Source organism: Melanerpes formicivorus, unplaced genomic scaffold (assembly GCF_026170545.1).
Source record: "Melanerpes formicivorus ecotype bairdi unplaced genomic scaffold, bMelFor1.0.p_v2 SCAF_13, whole genome shotgun sequence".
Classification (NCBI taxonomy): domain Eukaryota; kingdom Metazoa; phylum Chordata; class Aves; order Piciformes; family Picidae; genus Melanerpes; species Melanerpes formicivorus.
The window spans coordinates 19,783,367-19,806,229 of NW_027142365.1; the positions used below are offsets into that span (position 1 = coordinate 19,783,367).

Genomic DNA, 22,863 nt, shown 5'->3' on the forward strand with positions numbered 1-22,863 from the left:
GTGGTTGCAAGAGTTAAATCAGATAAGCAATGAATAGTTTCTCTTTGTAATGAAGTTCTCCTGGTGATCTTTGTCATTGTTAATGCTGAGCAAGTCAGAGACTAGTGTTTAAGATGAGGAAGAATTACACAGAATTACATAGAATACACCAGGTTGGAAGAGACCTTAAGATCATCATGTCCAACCCATCAACCAATCCAACACCACCTAATCAACTAACCCATGGCACCAAGCACCCCATCAAGTCTCCTCCTGAACACCTCCAGGGATGGTGACTCCACCACCTCCCTGGGCAGCACATTCCAATGGCAAATCACTCTCTCTGTGTAGAACTTCTTCCTAACCTCCAGCCTAAACCTCCCCTGGTGCAGCTTGAGACTGTGTCCTCTTGTTCTGGTGCTGGCTGCCTGGGAGAAGAGACCAACCTCTATCTGGCTACAATCTCCCTTAAGGTAGTTGTAGAGAGCAAGAAGGTCACCCCTGAGTCTCCTCTTCTCCAGGCTAAGCAACCCCAGCTCCCCCAGCCTCTCCTCACAGGGCTGTGTTCCAAGCCCCTCCCCAATTTTGTTGCCCTTCTCTGGACTTGTTCCAGCAAGTCAACCTCCTTCCTAAACTGAGGAGCCCAGAACTGGACACAGGACTCAAGGTGTGGCCTAACCAGTGCAGTGTACAGGGGCAGAATGACCTCCCTGCTCCTGCTGGCCACACTCTTCCTGATGCAGGCCAGGATGCCATTGGCTCTCTTGGCCCCCTGGGCACACTGCAGGCTCATGTTCAGCCTACCATCAACCAGCACCCCCAGGTCCCTCTCTGCCTGGCTGCTCTCCAGTCACTCCAGCTTTAGATGGGGTCTTAAGAAAAGGTTCTTCAATATGAGGGTGGTGAGACTCTGAAAAGTTGCCCAGAGAGGTTGTGGATGTCCCCTCCCTGAGGGAGTTCAAGGCCAGGTTGTTTGAGGCCTTGGGCAACCAAGTGCAGCTGAGAGGCATCCCTGCCATGCTGGCTAAAGTCCTCTCCAACCTAAGGCACTCTGTGATTCTATGATACCTTTCATTTTCAACATACATCAACATACCTGAGGGAGCCAAGGTAAAGTTTCTCTTCTTACAGATGTAACCAAGCCTCTGATCACATTCCCAGTTCTGCCATTGGCCTTTTGTTTCAGGATTCAAAACTGCACAGAGTCTTCCAGATTCTGGTGAGGGACTTCCTTTGGGAGAGGCACAGGAAAAGAAGTTAACTGCTGGCCCCAATTGAAAGCCCCAAGGATAGCATCTTCCCCAGCCTTGGCAGGAGCTGTGCTCAGGGTCTGAAATTGGGAATGGCCATTTCAGTGGAGATGAACATTTAACCCCTCATGGTTCTGTGGCTGGAGACATCCTGGTCTCCAAGCAGATAAAATACAGGTTTGATGGAAGGACAACTCAGTGGATACAGAACTGGCTTAACTGCTGCACCCAAAGAGTGCCTGTCCATGGTCCATGTCCAAGTGGAGGCCAGGGACAAGTGGAGTCCCTCAGGTGACAGTATTGGGACCAGTCATGTTTAACATCTTCACTGGTGACAGGGACAGTGCCACTGAGACTCCCTCAGCACCAAGCTGTGTGGTGCTGCTGACAGCTGGAAGGAAGGATCCATCTGAAGGACCTGGACAGGCTGCAGAGCTGGGCCCAGGACAACCTCAGAAGGTTCAACAAGACCAAGGGCAAGGTCCTGCAGCTGGGGCAGGGCAATCCCAAGCACCAATACAGGTTGGGCAGGGACTGGCTTGAGAGCAGCCCTGAAGAAAAGGCCTTGGGGGTGCTGGGGGAGGAGAAGCTCAAGAGGAGCCAGCAGGGAGCACTTGCAGCCCAGAGAGCCAAGCAGAGCCTGGGCTGCAGCAAGAGAAGTGTGGCCAGCAGGGCCAGGGAGGGGATTCTGCCCCTCTGCTCCACTCTGCTGAGACCACAGCTGCAGCTCTGGGGCCAGTTCTGGAGCCTCTGTGCCAGGAAGGATCTGGAGGTGCTGGAAGGTGTCCAGAGAAGGGCCACCAGGATGAGCAGAGGGCTGGAGCTGCTCTGCTATGGAGACAGACTGAGAGAGTTGGAGTTGTGCAGTCTGGAGAGGAGAAGGCTCCCAGGAGAGCTCCTTGTGGCCTTCCAGGATCTGCAGGGGGCTCCAAGAAAGCTGGGGAGGGACTTTTGAGGGTGTCAGGGAGGGATAGGACTGGGAGGAATGGAACAAAAGTAGAAGTGAGGAGATTGAGATTGGCTGTGAGGAAGAAGTTGTTGCCCATGAGGGTGGTGAGAGCCTGGCACAGGTTGCCCAGGGAGGTGGTGGAAGCCTCCTGCCTGGAGGTGTTTGCAGCCAGGCTGGATGTGGCTGTGAGCAACCTGCTGTAGTGTGAGGTGTCCCTGGCCATGGCAGGGGTGTTGGAGCTGGCTGAGCCTTGAGGTCCCTTCCAATGCTGACAATTCCATTACTTTAAGAAATGGAAGCCCATCTATTCTGGACAAAGACAGCATCACTTTAGAGCTAAAATATTTTTGTCATATGGGAAGGTTTTTGCCTGATATTGCTGTAGAAATGAACATAGATGAGCTTTTTCTGAAGTTCATAGAATTAATAAGGTTGGAAGAGACCTCAAAGATCATCAAGTCCAACCTGTCACCCAACACCTCCTGAAAACTAAACCATGGCACCAAGTGCCACATCCAATCCCCTCTTGAACACCTCCAGGGATGGTGACTCCACCACCTCCCTGGGCAGCACATCCCAATGGCCAATCTCTCTTGCTGGGAAGAACTTTCTCCTCACCTTCAGCCTAAACCTCCCCTGGCACAGCTTGAGACTGTGTCCTCTTGTTCTGGTGCTGTTTGCCTGGGAGAAGAGACCAACCCCCACCTGGTTACAACCTCCCTTCTGGGAGTTGGAGAGAGCAAGAAGGTCTCCCCTGAGCCTCCTCTTCTCCAGGCTGAGCAACCCCAGCTCCCTCAGCCTCTCCTCACAGGGCTGTGCTCCAGACCCCTCCCCAGCCTCGTTGCCCTTCTCTGGACACCTTCCAGTGTCTCAATGTCCTTCTTAAACGGAGGAGTTCAGAACTGGACACAGGACTCAGTTCTGGGCTCTTCAATTTAAGAAGGATATTAAGATAAAAGGATATTTAAGAACTTAAAACAAGCAAGGCTCAAATACAGAGCTGCTGGTGTGCCTGGCTGATTGCAGCAGTTAAAAGAGTGTTTGAGGGTTGTATACTCAATGCAGCCTCAGAGTCACTGCTACCTGGAGCCCAGTTCAAGTACCGCAGAGGGCTGCCTCCAATCCACTCCCAGCCACTCCTCAAGTCTAGCCTGTTGAGCCCCATCCACAGTGCAGAGTCTGTGTCTTCTGTCAGCTCTGATCAACCAAAAGAAGAGAAATTATTCCAGAATTGTATTCTTTTCCACTAGCAATAGCCTCCAATCATGTCTCCAGGAGACTTGCAGTGCTCAACTGCCTAGCACCAGATCCCTTTAGATGTCGAGATACACTGGGTTGCAGAATCATTGGATTGTTTTGGGTGGAGGACCTTGAAGGTCATCAAGTCCAAGCATTATCCATGGCCCTCAGCACCACATATAAGGTACAGGACATACACCCTTTGGTTCCTCCTTGAATAGAACTTTAACAAGGTCATATTCACATAATCTGCTGTTAAACATCTTTGAACTACTATTAAACACATTTGATCTACTATGAAACACATGTAAACTGCTATTACACTACTATTAAACACATGTAAACTGCTATTAAACTACTATTAAACACATTTAAACTACTATTACACATATTTAAAGTACTATTAAACTACTATTAAATACATTTAAAGCACTATTAAAGTACTACTCAAACTACACATTTAAAGTACTATTAACCTACTATTCAAACTACTATTAAACTACTATGAAACACATTTAGAGCACTATTAAACTACTATTCAAAGTAGTAGTAAACACCTTTAAACTACTATCAACCTACTATTCAAACTACTATTAAATTTAAACTACTGGTAGACATTTTAATGGCTATTAAACTAGTATTCAACTATCAAACCACTATTAAACGTATTTAAAGTACTATTAAACTACTATTCAAACTAGTAGTAAACACATTTAAACTACTATTAACCTACTATTCAAACTACTATTAAATTTAAACTACTGTTAGACACCTTTTAGTGGCTACTAAACTACTATTCAAACTGCTAATACACTTCTATTACACTGCTGTTAAACACATTTAAACTGCTATTCAAACTACTATTAAACATATTTAAAGTGCTATTAAACTACTATCCAAACTAGCAGTAAACACATTTAAACTACGATCAACCTACTATTCAAACTACTCTTAAACACTTTTAAACTGCTATTAGTCACATTTAAACTACAATTAACCACATTTAAATTACAATTAACCACACTTAAACTACGATTAACCTACTATTAAACACATTAAAGCTATTCCACTACTGTTTGAACTACTATTCAAACTACTATTATACTACTATTTAAACTACTACTAAACACATTTAAACTACAACTAAACACATTTAAACTACAATTAACCTACTATTCAAACTACTATTAAATACACCTAAACTATTAAACTACTATTAAACTACTCTTCAAACTGCTATTAAATACATTTAAACTATTAAACTACTATTTAAACTATACTTCAGACTACTATTAAACACATTTTTACTACTATTATACTAGCCTGATCTAGTGTGGGGTGTCCCTGCACATGGCAGGGGGGTTGGAACTAGATGACCCTTGTGGTTTCTTCCAACCCTGACTGATACTATGATACTATTTAAACTAGGGAAAAAACAAAAGGAAAGAAAAAGAAGAAAAGGCAAAGAAGTGAAAGCCATTTAAAAAGGAAAAATAGGGGGAAAGAATAATAAAAGGAAAAGAAAAAGAAAAAAGAAAAAAGGGGGGAAGAAAAATTTGAAAAAAATAAAAGAAAAAAATTAAAAAAGAAAAAAGAAAAAAGAAAAAAAGAAAGAAGAAACAGGAAAAAAAGAAACAGGAAAAAAGAAAATTAAAAAAATAAAATGAAAAGGGGAAAAAAAAAAAGAAAAAAGGGAAAAGAAAAAAAAAAAAGAAAAAATAGGAAAAAGAAAAAAAAAGAAAAAAAGAAAAAGAATAAAAGAAAAAATAATGAAGAAAAAGAAAAAGAAAAAAGAAAAAAGAAAAAAAGAAAAGAAAAAGGAAAAAGAAAAAAGGAAAAAGGAAAAAGGAAAAAGAAAAAGGAAAAAGGAAAAAGGAAAAATAAAAAAGGAAAAAGAAAAAGGAAAAATAAAAAAGGAAAAAGAAAAAGAAAAAAAAGGAAAAAGAAAAAAGGAAAACAGCAAAAAAGGAAAAAAGGAAGAAAAAATGGAAAAAGGAAAAAAGAAAGAAAAAAAAGAAAAAGGAAAAAGGGAAAAGAAAAAAGGAAAAAGAAAAGAGAAAAAAGAAAAGGAAAAAGGAAAAAGGAAAAAGAAAAAGGAAAAAGAAAAAAAAGAAAGAAAAAAAAGAAAAAAGGGAAAAGGAAAAAGGAAAAAGAAACAGGAAAAAAAAAGAAAAAAAGGAAAAAAGGAAAAAGGAAAAAAAGAAAAAAGGGGAAAAAAGAAAAAGGAAAAAGAAAAAAGGAAAAAAGAAAAAAATGGAAAAAGGAAAAAAGCAAAAAGGAAAAAAGAAACTGGAAAAAAGAAAAAGGAAAAAAGAAAAAGGAAAAAGTAAAAAGAAAAAGGAAAGAGAAAAAAGAAAAAAGAAAAAATGAGGAAAGGAAAAATGAAAACAAGGAAAAATAGAAAAACTAAAAATAATAAAAGGAAAAGAAGGGGGGAGGAAAAAGGGGGGGAAAGAAAGAGGGAAAACCAATGGGGGGGGAGGGAAGAAAAAAGGGGGGAAAAAATGGGGGGAAAAAGGGAGAAAAGGGGAAAAAAGAGAGAAAGTGTTGCTATAAAATCACATTCTTCACTAGGAAGTGAAATTGTTCCACTCGTGGGATGCTGCAGTACTTTGAATTCTGTTCAGCTCTGGCAGTGATGTTGATATCAACTTGCAAATACTAAAAGGTTTTCTTTCCTCACTCGTACATCTGCACATTAAATCATAGAATCATAGAACCAACCACCTCAGAGCTGATCAAGTCCAACCTATTACCTAATGCCTAACACCTCCTGACAATTCACGTGGCTCCAAGTGCCACATCCAATCGCTTTTTGAACACCTCCAGGGATGGTGACTCCACCACCTCCCTGGGCAGCACATCCCAGTGGCCAATCTCTCTTGCTGGGCAGAACTTTCTCCTCACCTCCAGCCTAAATTAGCCAAACCCATACCAATTAACCAAAACTGGCCACAGTGAGCAGTCCTTAGCTATGATGCTGGACCGAGCAGATCCTTACCTTTCAGGAGTATCTGTTCATGGATGTCTGTGACACTCAACAGTTCTGCACCTTGCTGCCTGCAGCTCTTCCTGGCTTGGTGCCACGTGAGAGCTGCTTCAGAGTTGATTTGGTAGTGGGTATTTGTTGCTGGATCTGTAGTCCAGGTGCTGTCTATGTCTGTGGAGAAGATGATTGTTTTAAGGGTGATAGTAACTCACTCATAAAAGGAATGAGTTGTAGGTTCTTATTATGCTTGGCATTCTCAGTAAGTGTCACCTGTGCCACTGAAATAATACAACCAGGATGGGGAAGGAGGAAGCTATGCCCTGCAAAGTGAGAGGCAGAGCTGGCAAATCTTGCCTTCTCTTCTACAAGGAGACACAATTCAGGAGCTGCTGTGAGGGAAGTGATTGGAGATGTTCAGGAAAGACCTAAAAGGAAGACACTGAGATGCTGGAGCAGGTCCTGAGAAGGGGAAGGGTCTGGGGAACAGGGCTGGGGAGGAGCAGCTGGGGGACCTAGGGGTGTTTAGTGTGGAGAAGAGGAGGCTGAGGGGTGACCTCATTGCTCTCTAGAACTCCCTGAAAAGAGGCTGAAGCCAGGTGGGGGTTGGTCTCTTTGTAACAAGTGATAAGTGTGGTGGTTTGGCCCTGGCCTGAAGGCCAGATGCCCACCAAAGCCACTCTATCACTCCCCCTCTTAAGTGAACAGGGGGAGAGGGGGAAAAAATATAAGAGAAGCCAGGAATAGGATAGGAGCAATTTAATAACAGCAGCAAGCAAACAGCAACAGGCAGCACAGAAGCACAAAGCAGAGAGAGAGCTGTTGGCCTCTACTGCCCAGCAGCAGGACGATGGTTGGTCTCAGGCAGCAGGGCTCTCCAAGCTTGGTGGTTACCTGGGAGGACAGATGCCATGGATGAATCCCCCACTTCCTTCTTTCACTTCATTCTTATACCTGAGCTGACCTCATGTGGTATGGAAGACCTCTTTGGCCAGTCTGGGTCAGCTGGCTCAGCCGTGTCCCCTCCCAAGACCCTGCTCACCCCTCAATGTACTCTTGGGGCAGGGAAATGCTGAAAGCACACAGCCTGGATACTTACTTATTCAACAGTAGCCAAAACTCTGCTGTGTTATCAACCACTGCTGCAAAACACAGCACTAGAGAGATGCCATGAGGAGAATTAACTCCAGCTCAGTCCAGCACAATACAATAGGACAAGAAGAAATGGCCCCAAGTAGCACCAGGGGACGTTTAGGTTGGAGGTTACAAGAAACTTCTTCCCTGACAGAGTTCTCAAAGCCGGGCACAGGCTGCCCAGGGAGGTGGTTGAATCCCCATCCCTGGAGGTGTTTCACAGAGGCAGAGATGTGGTGCTGAGGGCCATGGGTTAGCCTCAGCCTTGGTAGAGTTAGAGAATGGCTGGACTGGATGAGCTGAAAGTGCTTTTCCAGCCAAAATGATTCTGTGATTCCATGACAGCATAGAAAATATGTTGCATGGAGGGTTGTGGCAGACACCCTGTGGGCTTTCCAGGCAGTATGAATAGGGCTAAAGAGGACCTAAATCAGTAACATCCACGTGGGAATCATGCAGCATGGTAGGGGTTGTAAGGTACCGCGGCACATCATTAAGTCCAACCCCCTGCTAAAGCAGGGTCACCCACAGCAGGTTGCCCAGGATCACAGTGTCCAGGTGGGTTTGGAAAGTCTCCAGAGAAGGAGAGTCCACAACCTCTCTGGGCAGCCTGCTCCAGGCCTCCAGCACCCTCACACCAAAGAAGCTCCTCCTCATCTTGAGCTAGAACCTCCTGGGTTCCAGCTTGTACCTCTTGTTCCTTGTGCTGTCCCTGGGCACCACCAAACAGAGCCTGGCCCCTTCACCCTGACCCCCAGCCCTCACTATTGATGGACATTGCTCAGATCCCTCTCAGCCTTCTCTTCTCCAGACCAAACAGCCCCAGGGCTCTCAGCATTCCTTCACAGCAGAGATGTCCCAGCCCCGCCATCATCCTTCTCAGACCACTATGCAAAGTGCTATTGGCTGGTGCAGAGAGCTGCAGGAGGTGGAGACTGCAAGGGTCTGCAGGCTGGGGGGGAGCTGCGTGGGCAGAGGCAGCTCAGCTGTGTGTGGGCAGAGGCAGCTCACCTGTGTGTGGGCAGAGGCAGCTCAGCTGTGTGTGGGCAGAGGCAGCTCAGCTGTGCATGGTCAGAAATAGCTCAGCTGTGTGTGGTCAGAAGCAGCTCACCTGTGTGTGGTCAGAAGCAGCTCAGCTGTGCGTGGTCAGAAATAGCTCAGCTGTGTGTGGTCAGAAGCAGCTCACCTGTGTGTGGTCAGAAGCAGCTCAGCTCTGTGTGGGCAGAGGCAGCTCAGCTGTGTGTGGGCAGAGGCAGCTCACCTCTGTGTGGGCAGAGGCAGCTCACCTGTGCGTGGTCAGAAATAGCTCAGCTGTGTGTGGGCAGAGGCAGCTCAGCTGTGTGTGGGCAGAGGCAGCTCAGCTGTGTGTGGGCAGAAGCAGCTCAGTGTGTGTGGGCAGAGTCAGCTCACCTGTGTGTGGGCAGAGTCAGCTCAGTGTGTGTGGGCAGAAGCAGCTCAGTGTGTGTGGGCAGAGGCAGCTCACCTGTGTGTGGGCAGAGTCAGCTCAGCTGTGTGTGGGCAGAGTCAGCTCAGTGTGTGTGGGCAGAAGCAGCTCAGTGTGTGTGGGCAGAGGCAGCTCAGCTGTGTGTGGGCAGAGTCAGCTCAGTGTGTGTGGGCAGAAGCAGCTCAGTGTGTGTGGGCAGAGGCAGCTCAGCTGTGTGTGGGCAGAGTCAGCTCAGTGTGTGTGGGCAGAAGCAGCTCAGCTGTGCGTGGGCAGAGGCAGCTCAGCTGTGTGTGGGCAGAGGCAGCTCAGCTGTGTGTGGGCAGAGGCAGCTCACCTCTGCGTGGGCAGAGGCAGCTCACCTGTGCGTGGTCAGAAATAGCTCAGCTGTGTGTGGGCAGAGGCAGCTCAGCTGTGTGTGGGCAGAAGCAGCTCAGTGTGTGTGGGCAGAGTCAGCTCACCTGTGTGTGGGCAGAGTCAGCTCAGTGTGTGTGGGCAGAAGCAGCTCAGTGTGTGTGGGCAGAGGCAGCTCACCTGTGTGTGGGCAGAGGCAGCTCAGCTGTGTGTGGGCAGAGTCAGCTCAGCTGTGTGTGGGCAGAGGCAGCTCAGCTGTGCGTGGGCAGAGGCAGCTCAGCTGTGTGTGGGCAGAGGCAGCTCACCTCTGCGTGGGCAGAGGAATCTCACCTGTGTGTGGGCAGAGGCCGTAGCGCTGGTCGCTGTCGTAGTCGGGGGTGGTGGCACACCAGCGGCGGCCGCCCCCCGGGCCCTCCACCGTGCACGCCGCCAGCCACTGCCCCTGGTACAGGAAGGGGAACACGCAGGGGGCCCCGAAAGAATTGCCCAGGAGTGTGAAGGTCTCTGAGAAGACAAAATGATTGATGGGTGTGGAGGGGTGAAATTCACCCCCACCCCCCATCGGAACATTGCCAGACCAGCTGAAAGCAAATGAATCACAGAGTGTTAGGGGCTGGAAGGGACTTCCAGAGATCATCCAGCCCAACCCCCCTGCCAGAGCAGGAGCACCCAGGGCAGCTCACACAGCAACACATCCAGGTGGGTTTGGACTATCTCCAGAGATGGAGACTGCACAACCCCCTTGGGCAGCCTGTTCCAGGGCTCCAGCACCCTTGCAGGGAAAAAATTCTTCCTCTGCTTCAGCTTCCACCACTGCCCTTGTGCTGGCATTGGGCAGCACCCAGCAGAGCCTGGCTCCAGCCTCTGGGCACTCACTCGTTTACGTATTTATACTGTGAGGGTACTGGAACTTTCCTGTGAGGGTGGTGGAACACTGGAACAGGTTCCCCAGGGACGTGGTTGAGGCTCCTTCCCTGGAGATATTCGAGGTCAGGCTTGATAGGGCTCAGAACAATCTCATCTAGGTAGTGATGTTGCTGATCACTGCGGGGTGTTGGACTAGATGACCTCTAGAGGCCCCTTCCAACCCTTTGCATTCTATGATTCTGTAAACATGAATGCAGCTCTATTTACAAGCTTGTACCTGTTGTTCCTTGTCTCATTACTGACAAGAGCTTGGCCCCTCCACTTGACCCCCAGCCCTCAGCTATTGATAGACATTGATCAAATCTCTCTCAGTCTTCTCTTCTCCAGACTAAACAGCCCCAGGGCTCTCAGCCTTTCTTCACAGCAGAGATGTTCCAGACCCTTCATCATCCTTGTGGCTCTCCCTTGGACTCTCTCTAGCAGGATCTGTCCCTCTTGAACTGGGGAGCCCAGAACTGGACACAGGATTGCAGCTGTGGTCTCAGCAGGGCAGAGCAGAGGGGCAGCAGAACCTCCCCAGCCCTGCTGGCCACACTTTTCCTGCTGCACTCTTGTTTCCACATCTAAGCTGCTGAAAGTGTCCTAGAGCAGTTCTACTCTGACATAAAGCAGCACTGCATAGATGAGATCTGCAACTGGATTTGTGCTGCTACAAACTTGAATGAGGCTGCAGAGCTCTACCCTAATCTAGTGTTCTTTTAAACAATACTAAGGCTTCTATAAAATCTGCAGGAGGAGGAACTAAAATGTTGCATGCAAAAGCAGAATCTCTTGGGCTAGAGAAGCCAGATCTGTTTTCATCCCAGTGACCATCTAAGCATCACTGAATGACTCATGCTGGAAGGGACCTCAGAGATCATCTACTCCAATATCCCTGCTATGGGTAGGGATGCATTCTACTAGATTTGGTTGCTCATCCAACCTGGCCTTAAACACCTCCAGGAAGGAGGCATCCACATCCACTCAAGGCAACCCATTCCAGAGTCTCACCACCCTTGTACTGAAGAACTTCCTCAGCTCCAGTCTAACCCTGCTCTCCTTCAGCTTCAAGCCATTCCCCTTTGGTCTATCCCTAGACACCCTCATGAAAAGTGCCTTTCTAGCCTTCCTGTAGGATCCCTTCAGGTATTGGATGGAAGTTCTAAAGTGCCCCAATAGGATTCAGTCTGGAGAAGAGAAGGCTCCCAGGTGACCTAATTGTGGCCTTCCAGGATCTGAAGGAGGCCTACAGGAAGGCTGGGGAGGGACTGCTCAGGATCTCAGGGAGTGATAGGACTAGGGGGAATGGAATGAAGCTGGAGGTGGGGAGATTCCGGCTGGAGGTTGAAGTTGAGGAGGAAGTTCTTCCCCATGAGAGTGGTGAAGCCCTGGAATGGGTTGTCCAGGAGGTGGTTGGGGCCCTGTCCCTGGAGGTGTTTAAGCCCAGGCTGGATGAGGCTCTGGCCAGGCTGATCTAGTGTGGGGTGTCCCTGCCCATGGCAGGGGGGTTGGAACTAGATGATCCTTGTGGTCCCTTCCAACCCTGAATGATACTATGATACTATGATTCTCTTCTCCAGGTTGAACAACTCCAGCTCCCTCAGCCTGTGCTCATAGCAGAGGGATCATAGCCCTTGAATCATTTGTGGCTCTCCTCTGGATTCACTCCAGCAGTGTTTCCCACACAGCGGAGCAGCTCCAGCACTCAAGGCTCAGAGTTTAATACTCCAAACGTGCTGTGAGGGGAATTTTAGAGCATTGATTCTGGAGGTAGGAAAGCCATTCCTGACACTCAGCCTCCAGCTGATCACAAAGGGTAACTGCACAAAAGGCACACTGCCTTACCCTGCTACTTACAGCCATTTCTTAGCCCACCCATGGGGTGCTTCATTCTTCAGGATGGAATTTGATTTGCACCTTGCTGCAGAAAACCCTTATCAGTGTTTATACTCTTAATTAGCAAAGGATTGGCACAGGATGGTGAGCAATAGTGACTACAGAGAGTGTTTGCATAGAGTATAAGAGTAATAATATAGCAGTTTATAATATATATTTAGAGACTGCAGAGTAGATCTAATATTTCTGTTAGTTAAAGTAGTAACCTCTAATACCTGGAAGAACCTCTCATACCTATAGGAAAACTCTGTGCATGTAGTGCAATACATAAATATATTGATGAAAGAAGCTTTGGAGCCAGGTGGAGTTTGTTCTCTTCTCCCTAGTAATGAGTCATAGGAAAAGAGGAAATGGCCCCAAGTTGCCCCAGGGAAGGTTTAGGTTGGGTCTCAGAAAAAACATCTTCCCTGAAAGGGTTCTGAAGCACTGGCACAGGCTGCCCAGGGAGGTGGTTGGACCTCGACCGACTGGACAGATGGGCAGAGGCCAACAGGATGGCATTCAACAAGTCCAAGTGCCAGGGGCTGCACTTTGGCCACAGCAACCCCATGCAGAGCTACAGGCTGGAGTCAGAGTGGCTGAGAGCTGCCAAACAGAGAGGGACCTGGGGGTGCTGATTGACAGCTGCCTGAACATGAGCCAGCAGTGTGCCCAGGTGGCCAAGAGGGCCAACGGCATCCTGGCCTGCATCAGGAAGAGTGTGGCCAGCAGGAGCAGGGAAGTCATTGTGCCCTGTGCTCTGCATTGGTTAGGCCACACCTTGAGTCCTGTGTCCAGTTCTGGGCCCCTCAGTTTAAGAAGGACATTGAGACACTTGATCGTGTCCAGAGAAGGGCAACAAGGCTGGGGAGAGGCCTTGAGCACAGCCCTGTGAGGAGAGGCTGAGGGAGCTGGGGTTGCTTAGCCTGGAGAAGAGGAGGCTCAGGGGTGACCTCATTGCTCTCTCCAACTACCAGAAAGGTGCTTGTAGCCAGGAAAGGGTTGGTCTCTTCTCCCAGGCAGCCAGCACCAGAACAAGAGGACACAGTCTCAATCTGTGCCAGGGGAGGTTTAGGCTGGAGGTGAGGAGAAAGTTCTTCACTGAGAGAGTTGTTAGCCACTGGAATGTGCTGCCCAGGGAGGTGGTGGAGTCCCCATCCCTGTAGGGGTTCAAGAGGGGATTGGATGTGGCACTTGGTGCCATGGTCTAGTCATGAGGTCTGTGGTGACAGGTTGGACTTGATGATCTTTGAGGTCTCTTCCAACCTTGGTGATACAGTGATACTGTGATCTCCATCCCTGGAGGTGTTTGCAAGAGGCAGAGATTTGGTGCTGAGGGACATGGCTTAGCCCCAGTTTAAAAATCAAGAATCAAAGAATCATTTCAGTTGGGGAAAGATCTTTAAGATCATTGAGTCCAACCATTCTCTACCTCTGGTGCTAAACCATGGCCCTTAGCAGCACAGCTATGTGACTTCAAACACCTCCAGGGATTCAACCACCTCCCTGGGCAGCCTGTGCCTGTGGTTGAGAACAACTTCAGGGAAGACATTTCTTTACATATCCAATCTTCAGGTGCAACCTGAAGCCATTCCCTCTCCCTCTCTCACTTGCTGGTAGGGAGAAGACATCGACATCCACATCACCACAAGCTTCTTTCAGGCAGTTGTAGGAACTGAGGAGGGCTTCACTCAGCCTCCTCCTCCTCTACCACGCTTCGTAGAGTTAGATTATGGCTGAACTGGATGATCTTAAAGGTCTTTTCCAACCAAAATGCTTTTATGATATATGTGTGTTTATATATGTGTGTGTATATAGGACTTGATGATCTTTGAGGTCTTTTCCAACCTTATGGATTCTATGATTCTATGGTAATAGAGACTTGGCCACAAACATGACATTAAATCTTGGGATAACTCCCTCACTAACTTTCTACAACTCTGAGGGTCACAGAAGGAATCAGAAGCAAGGATCCAAACAAAGAAATCAGTGCAAAGGATGAAAGCATCAATTTTCTGTACCTTCATATCCCTGGGAACATAATCCACCCCTGGGCCCATAGATCTTCCAGTTCTTCTTCACACTTGACCCCTCACTTAACAAAACTTGATCATGCTCTTCTCTGCCAGGCTCCAAAAACAAATCTTCTCCTTGGATTGCAAGAAGGCTTTCATTCCTGCATTCCCACCACTGCAGCTCACTCCTCGGGCTACACGGGGACAGGGTGCTCACAGCCTGGTCCTGCTTTGCCGGCACCCCTAGGCACAGGCTCAGCCTCACATTCATAAGCTGACGGTCAGAGATCCACCTGAATTGCTGTGCTTCGTTGTCTTGATGGCAAGTGGCAGTTCTGACTGCCCCAGTGATGGATGCCTGCAGGCAGAGCTTGTGGAATGGGTTGTATATTAAAAACGTTTCCCTGTCTGCAAACCAAAACATAGACAGGAAATGGTTAGTGCAGAGCACAGCAACAGTGCAGGTGTGACAGGACTCTGCTTCCCAGGCATGCATCCACAGACTCACAGATTCATAGATACATAGATTCATACATCCATGGACTCACAGATTCACAGATACATAGATTCATACACCCATAGATTCACAGATACATAGATACATAGATTCATACATCCATAGACTCACAGATTCATACATCCACAGACTCATAGATTCATACATCCACAGATACATAGATTCATACATCCATAGACTCATAGATTCATAGATACATAGATTCACACACCCATAGATACATAGATTCATACATCCATAGATACATAGATACATAGATTCATACATCTATAGACTCATAGATTCATAGATACATAGATTCATACATCCATAGATACATAGATTCATACACCCATAGATACATAGATTCATACATCCATAGATACATAGATTCATACATCCATAGACTCATAGATTCATAGATACATAGATTCATACATCCATAGATACATAGATACAGAGATTCATACATCTATAGACTCATAGATTCATAGATACATAGATTCATACACCCATAGATACATAGATTCATACATCCATAGACTCATAGATTCATAGATACATAGATTCATACATCCATAGACTCATAGATTCATAGATACATAGATTCATACATCCATAGATACATAGATTCATACACCCATAGATACATAGATTCATACATCCATAGACTCATAGATTCATAGATACATAGATTCATACATCCATAGATTCATATATCCATAGACTCATAGATTCATACATCCACAGATACATAGATTCATACATCCATAGACTCATAGATTCATAGATACATAGATTCATACATCCATAGATACATAGATTCATACATCCATAGACTCATAGATTCATAGATACATAGATTCATACATCCATAGATTCATATATCCATAGACTCATAGATTCATACATCCACAGATACATAGATTCATACATCCATAGACTCATAGATACATAGATACATAGATTCATAGATTCATACATCAATAGATACATAGATTAACAGACTCTTAGATTCATAGAACAATAACTATTCTGGCCTGCTCTAATAACCATGTGGGATGTAAAAAAATCCATCAGATACCCTCAGGGAGCTCATAACAACTTTACTCAGAGCTCTCCCAGCTCACAAAGCTAAAAGGATTTAACCTTAAACATTCAGGTCTTCTGAAGCATTCTATGTCATAGAATGATAGAACTGTTTGGGTTGGGAGACACCTCCAAGTTCACTGAGTCCAACCATCAACTTAACCCCACCATGGCCATTAAAACAGGTCCCTCTTATGCTATCACCTGATATTAAGGAGAAGAGACCAACCCCCACCTGGCTACAACCTCCATTCAGGGAGTTGGAGAGAGCAAGAAGGTCTCTGCCCTCAGCCTCCTTCTCCAGGCTGAACACCCCCAGCTCCCTCAGCTGCTCCAGACCCCTCCCCAGCTTTGTTGCCCTTCTCTGGACACCTTCCAGCAGCTCAACCTCTTTCCTGAACTGAGGGCCCAGAACTGAACACAGGACTCAAGGTGTGGCCTAACCAGTGCTGAGCACAGGGTAGAATGACCTCCCTGCTCCTGCTGGCCACACTCTTCTTGATGCCATTGGCCTTCTTGGCCACCTGGGCACACTGCAGGCTCATGTTCAGCTGATGTCATCCAGTACCCCCAGGTGCCTTTCTGCCTGGCTGCTCTCAGCCACTCTGCCCTCAGCCTGTAGCTCTGCCTGGGGTTGTTGTGGCCAATGTACAGAACCTGGCACTTAGATGTGTTCAGTCTCCTGCCCTTGGACTCTGCCCATCTGTCCAGCCTGGCAAGGTCCCACTGCAGAGCTCTCCTGACCTCTAACAGATCAACTCCTGCCCCCAGCTTGGTGTCATCTGCAGATTTACTGCTGATGGACTCAATGCCCTCATCCAGATCATCAATAAAGATATTGAACAGGATGGGGCCCAGCACTGATCCCTGGGGCACACCACTGGTGCCTGGCTGCCAGCTGGCTGTGGCACCATTCACCACCACTCTCTGGGCTCAGCCTCCAGCCAGTTCCTCACCCATACCAATACCATACCCTATACCAATAATAATAAAATGAATAATAACTCAATAATACTTATAATGATAAAGAAATAAATACATTTAAACCTGTCATTCTTTTTCTAAGTCCATTCTCCTGGGACTATTAAAATGACAGTACCACTATATATTAATAAAGCCACTAAGAATTCCATCTGAATTCCATCTTAGCTTCCTTCTTCTCTCTCAATTGTTTTTTCCTGTTAGATTCTGCCCCCTAGCCTCTTGCCTGCTGCTATCAGTTTGTGACACATATATGGGGAGTAAGAAACTGCAAGAAAGTGCCCCCCCAAACTACTAATGTACACTTAGGCACTGACACAGACTCACAAACGTGACTCTGGGCAACCTGATCTAGTGAAAAGTGTCCCTGCTCATGGCAAGGACGTTGGAGTTAGATGATCCTTGAGGACACTTCCAACCCTGGTGATTCTGTGAATCACTTTTGCAGACACTTTGACAGAAGGCAAGAAGGAAGCACTCACCTGCCAGCTGCCAAGTGCTGTGGACAAGAGAAAGGACAAGCCAGAACCTGGAGAACATAGTTGTAAAGGAGGTTTTCTTCTTTGTCCTTCATCCAAAGCTGGGGGATGAGAGCTGCAGGTGGTGATGTGCAGAGGAAGAGATGACAGCAAGTGCTGCTCCTCGGGGTTTGAAGGCTGGGGAGGTGGGGTGGAGAGAAAGCTCTGAGTGCCAAATGAGGAAATGTTCTGTCACATGCCACAGACACACCAAGACCACACAGCACAGATTTTGCTGTCCAAAAAAAGGGAGGACTTCTCCCTGAGGGCAAACCACGCTGCCTTGGGACAGCAGACTGCCCAGAGGGGTGGTTGGGTCCTCATCCTTGGAGATACTCAGGGTAAGGCTGGACAGGGCTCTGGGCAAACTGATCTAGTGGAGGATGTCCCTGCTGAGTGCAGGGGGTTGGAGTGGATGAGCTTTGGAGCTCCCTTCCAACCCAGAGCATTCTGTGATTCTCTGATTCTATATCTCAGTGCTTTCCTGCTGTCTCTCCCAAAGAGACTTGTGGGGAGCTCATGGTATCAAAGAAGCAGTGAAATCCCAGACAGAAATTCAGCCTCAGCTTTTCAATCTCCCACCTTAATCCCACAGTGAAAAATCCCATCAGGAGAACGTGTCAGACCCAGCTGTGTGGATGGGTGGAAGTTTAGAGGATTCCAGGGAAATTCACTGTGCAGAACACAGTTTCTTCCCTTCTAAAAGAGGTTGTCACTGACTCTCATTTCTGCACAAATGTAACTGGGATGCCAGCACACAAGGATGCCTGAAAATGGCTCCTTTTGACAACAATTTGCATTTTTCTTGGGCTGTGAGGTGAATTGCAACCTGGCTCTACAACAGAGTTCAGAGGGTTGTGATCAGAGGCACAGAGTCAGCTTGGAGGTCTGTGGCCAGTGGTGTTCCCCAGGGATCAGTACTGGGCCCAGTTTTGTTCAATATCTTTGTTAATGACCTGGCTGAGGGGATTGAGTGCGCCCTCAGCAAGCTCCTGGTGAAACAAAACTAAGGGATGGTGGCTGACAGCCTTCAGGCTGTGCTGCAATCCAGTGAGATCTGGACAGGCTGAGAGCTGGGCACAGGCAGGAAGGTCAATGAGGACAAGGGCAGAGTCGTGCACCTAGGAAGGAACAACAGCAGGCACCAGGACAGGTTAGAGGCTGCCCTGCTGGAGAGCAGCTCCAGGGAGAAAGACCTTGGAGTGCTGCTGGGCAGCAAGTTCTGCATGGGACAGCAATGTGCCCTGGGGGCCAAGAGAGCCAATGGCATCCTGGGGGGCAGCAAGAGAAATGTGGCCAGCAGGGCTGGGGAGGTTCTGCTGCCCCTCTGCTCTGCCCTGCTGAGACCACAGCTGCAATCCTGTGTCCAGTTCTGGGCTGCCTAGTTCAAGAGGGACACAGACCTGCTGGAGAGAGTCCAAGGGAGAGCCAGGAGGATGCTTAGGGGACTTGAGAGACTGAGTGCCGTGGGGCTGTTTAGTCTGGAGAAGAGAAGGCTAAGAGGGATCTGATCAATGTCTATCAATAGCTGAGAGGTGGGGGTCAAGTGGAGGGGGCCAAGCTCTTTTGGGTGGTGCCCAGTGATAAGCCAAGGAACAATGGAGACAAACTTGAACAGGGAAGGTTCCACCTCAACATGAGGAGAAACTGCTTTGTTGTGAGGCTGCTGGAGGCCTGGAGCAGGCTGCCCTGAGAGGTTGTGGAGTCTCCTGCTCTGGAGACCTTCAAAACCCACCTGGATGCACTCCTGTGCAGACTTCCCTAGGTGGTTCTGCTCTGGCAGGGTGGGGTTTGGACTGGATGATGCCTGGAGGTCCCTCCCAGCCTCTCAAGCACTGTGATCCTGTGTGATACTTTAGCTCAGCAGATTTGTTACCATGCAAATGTTTTGTTCTGTTTAGAGAAGCTGCTCAGTGCGTGTGGGTGGGGGTGGGGGGGTGTATAAATAGCAAGGTAATGCAAAAAAGGGAGTTAGGTCCATGACAAAGTCCCCAGGATTAAAATAAAAAGGAGAACCTGGCCTGTGAAATGAGAAATGCCAAGGAAATGCCTGCACAGATGGTGGGAAGTTAGCTGTGACTCAGTTCATTTTCTCTTTCAGAGTACCCTGGCATGCAGCTTTATCACATTGGTAAAGCAAAAGCTTTCATTTGTTTTTTCCCCTCTGGAAAAGACATTTCTAGAATGATTTTGGTTCTCTCCAAACACACAATAAATGCTTCTTAACCAGCTGCCCATGGTCTTGCCTAAAGGAGCAAAAGTTTTCTTTGGCCTGAGCTGGTTTGTCTTGGGCTGAGCACACTTCACAGTCTCACAGTATCACTAATGTTGGAAGACACCTCAAAGATCATCGAGTCCAACCTGTCACCACAGACCTCATGACTAGACCATGGCACCAAGTGCCACATCCAATCCCCTCTTGAACACCTCCAGGGATGGGGACTCCACCACCTCCCTGGGCAGCACATTCCAGTGGCTAACAACTCTCTCAGTGAAGAACTTTCTCCTCACCTCCAGCCTAAACTTCCCCTGGCACAGCTTGAGACTGTGTCCTCTTGTTCTGGTGTTGGTTGCTAGAGAGAAGAGATCAACCCCCACCTGGCTCCAACCTCCCTTCAGGGAGTTGGAGAGGGCAATGAGGTCTCCCCTGAGCCTCCTCTTCTCCAGGCTAAGCAACCCCAGCTCCCTCAGCCTCTCCTCACAGGGCTGTGCTCCAGACCCCTCCCCAGCTTTGTTGCTCTTCTCTGGACACCTTCCAGCAGCTCAACATCTTTCCTAACCTGAGGAGCTCAGAACTGGACACAGGACTCAAGGTGTGGCCTAACCAGTGCTAAATACAGGGCAGAATGACCTCCCTGCTCCTGCTGGACATACTGAGGTTCAAAGGCTCCTGGGACATCAGGCAGGGCTAGGCAATGTCTGTGTCTGTTCCATGATCCCTGAGGTGCTGTCTCTCAGGTGGAAGCCCCTTCCCCTCCGGCTCAGCCTTGGGCACACGTGGCCAGCCTGTCCCTGTGCCTTTAGGACTTCCCTCAGGGCAATGTGCAGCCTCTCTGGAGTCCTTAGCCCCTCACTGCTGCCTCCCAAGGGACTGTGTCCAGCAGACTCTGAAACAGGCCAAAGTCTACCCACTTGGCAGAGATGTGTGCTGAGGGGCATGGCTAAGCCCCAGCCTTGGCAGAGACTGGTTGGACTGGCTGAGCTGAAAGGCTTTTCCCAAGAGAAACAGTTCTGTGACTGTATGATGCTGTGAGGAAGGCTGTGCCACCCCTGCCTGGCACTAGCACAGGTGAGTGTCTGGTGGCTCACAGGGATTAGGAGCCCTCAGCTCCAGGTGACAGAGTGAGATTTACTCTTCTGGCCTTGCTTTTCCTCAGAGCCTGGCCTCAGGGACTCTGAGAGCCTTGAGCAGCCATCCCTTTCCAGGAACCAGCACAGCACTCCTTAATTCCCAGTAACAGCCATACGAGGGAAGTTACAAGAGCCCAAGGTGTTGTAGGTCGAGAGAGGTTCTCCTCCTGCTGTGCTCTGCCCTGCTGAGGCCACATCTGGAATATTGTGTCCAGTTCTGGGCCCCTCAGCTCAAGAAGGACCTCAGGGAACTGCTTGAGAGAGTCCAGCACAGAGCCACAGAGCTGCTGCAGGCAGTGGAAGATCTTCCTCAGGAGGAGAGCCTGAGGGAGCTGAGGGCTCTTAGGCTTGGAGAGGAGGAGCCTGAGGGTGAGCTCCTTGCTGTTGCTCAAGATGTGCAGGGGGAGTGCCCAGAGGCTGGAGCCAGGCTCTGCTGGGTGCTGCCCAATGCCAGCACAAGGGCAGTGGTGGAAGCTGAGGCAGAGGAAGTGCCATGGAAACAGGAGGGAGAATTCTGTCACTGTGAGGGTGACAGAGGCCTGGAGCAGGCTGCCCAGGGGGGCTGTGTAGTTTCCCTCTCTGGAGATATTCAAAATCTGCCTGGCTGTGTTCCTGTGTGAGCTGCCCTGGGTGCTGCTGCTCTGGCAGGGGGTTGGGCTGGATGAGCTTTGGAGGTCCCTTCCAGCCCCTGACAGTCTGTGAGTCTGTGATTCTGTGTGTGTGGAGCACCAAATCACAAAAAATGCTTAGATTTTTATTCCTGAGACTGGGCTGCAACCTGGCTGAGGGGATTCCTGTCAGCTGCTTGCCTTTTCTCCTGCACGCTGCAGCTGCCTCTGGTGTGGCTGGGAAGAGCAGAAGAAGGGAAAGAAAGGGGACCACTCCTTTTTTGTTCCATTGCTATTTCACAATGTCCAACTGAGAAGCACAACTCAGAATCACAGCAGTGTCAGGGTTGGAAGGGACCTCAAGGCTCAGCCAGTTCCAACCCCCTGCCATGGGCAGGGACACCTCACACTACAGCAAGTTGCTCACAGCCACATCCAGCCTGGCTGCAAACACCTCCAGGCAGGAGGCTTCCACCACCTCCCTGGGCAACCTGTGCCAGGCTCTCACCACCCTCATGGGGAACAACTTCTTCCTCACAGCCAATCTCAATCTCCCTACTTCTGGTTTTGCTCCATCCCCCCCAGTCCTATCACTCCCTGACACCCTCAAAAGTCCCTCCCCAGCTTTCTTGGAGCCTCCTGAAGATCCTGGAAGTTGTGCTGGGTTAACCCCATCCTGGGGGAGGGCTGCCAGAGCCCTGCTTCCCCTGGGGGAATAAAGAAACCTGATCCAGGTGAACAGAGAAGGACTTGGTTGCCCCCTCCCAGCAGGAGGGGTCCCCTGGGTGGTCTCTTGCACTCTCCCTTCCTGTCCAGCAAGCCTACAAACAGGAGAACACTGCTGCCATTTGCTCTTTCTTCTGCCTCTCCTGCTGGAGAGGACAGCAGCTGCAGCCAGGCTCCTGGCTCTGCCTCGTGGCCAGGCCTGGCCTCTCCCTGCTGCATCCACACTTCTCTAAAGGACTGAGATCCACACAGCCAGGTTGATGCAAGGCCAGCCAGGCTTGGGCTTGTGTATTTCCTATGCACCCTTATTCCTTACCCTTGTAACCCCTCCCTGGCACTGCTGTGTGTCTCACTTGTTAAAAGATTCACTTCCCTGACTTCCAAACCCACTCCAGGTTACTTTTTTGGTAGATTTACCTCCTCCTCTTTTCCCTTACCCCTTTTTTGCCTTTCTCTCCCTTTTTCCTTGTCGGGGAAAAGGAGAGGGGGGAAGCAGGGGAGGAATTCTTGGTTTGCTACCATTTGAGATCTTAAAGTGAGTTAAGGCTCAAACCACTACAGAAGACCACAATTAGGTCTCCTGGGAGCCTTCTCCACTCCAGCCTGCACAACCCCAACTCTCTCAGTCTGTCTCCATAGCAGAGCAGCTCCAGCCCTCTGCTCATCCTCCTGGCCCTGCTCTGGACACCTCCCAGCAAGTCCAATTATGTTCTCCAGGTTCTTGCTTGTCCTTTCTCTAGCAGGCCTGTGTCCCTCTTGCGCTGGGTGCTCCTCTTGCCCTCATGCTGTAGGAGCTCCAGAATCAAACCTGGAGTCTGCTTTTCTATGATCAGGCCACTTGCTGGAAGGAAGACCTCGACCCACTGGACAGATAGGCAGAGGCCAACAGGAGGGCATTCAACAAGTTCAAGTGCCAGGGGCTGCACTTTGGCCACAACAACCCCATGCAGAGCTACAGGCTGGGGT

At 48.7% G+C, this 22,863-nt stretch overlaps 1 protein-coding gene across 1 annotated transcript in view; it reads right to left on the bottom strand.

The window, feature by feature from the left end:
* Window positions 1-17,274, bottom strand: part of LOC137444987 (macrophage mannose receptor 1-like) — a 61,867-nt gene extending 44,593 nt beyond the window's left edge. Inside the window, exons 1-6 of the mRNA XM_068146368.1 lie at window positions 17,177-17,274; window positions 14,135-14,536; window positions 9,663-9,836; window positions 6,419-6,577; window positions 3,262-3,375; window positions 1,076-1,210 (exon numbers count right to left, since the gene is read on the bottom strand). Coding sequence (XP_068002469.1) covers window positions 1,076-1,210; window positions 3,262-3,375; window positions 6,419-6,577; window positions 9,663-9,836; window positions 14,135-14,536; window positions 17,177-17,234 — 1,042 coding nt within the window. The 5' untranslated portion in view covers window positions 17,235-17,274. The remainder of the gene's footprint in view (window positions 1-1,075; window positions 1,211-3,261; window positions 3,376-6,418; window positions 6,578-9,662; window positions 9,837-14,134; window positions 14,537-17,176) is intronic.
* Window positions 17,275-22,863: the final 5,589 nt, after the last annotated feature.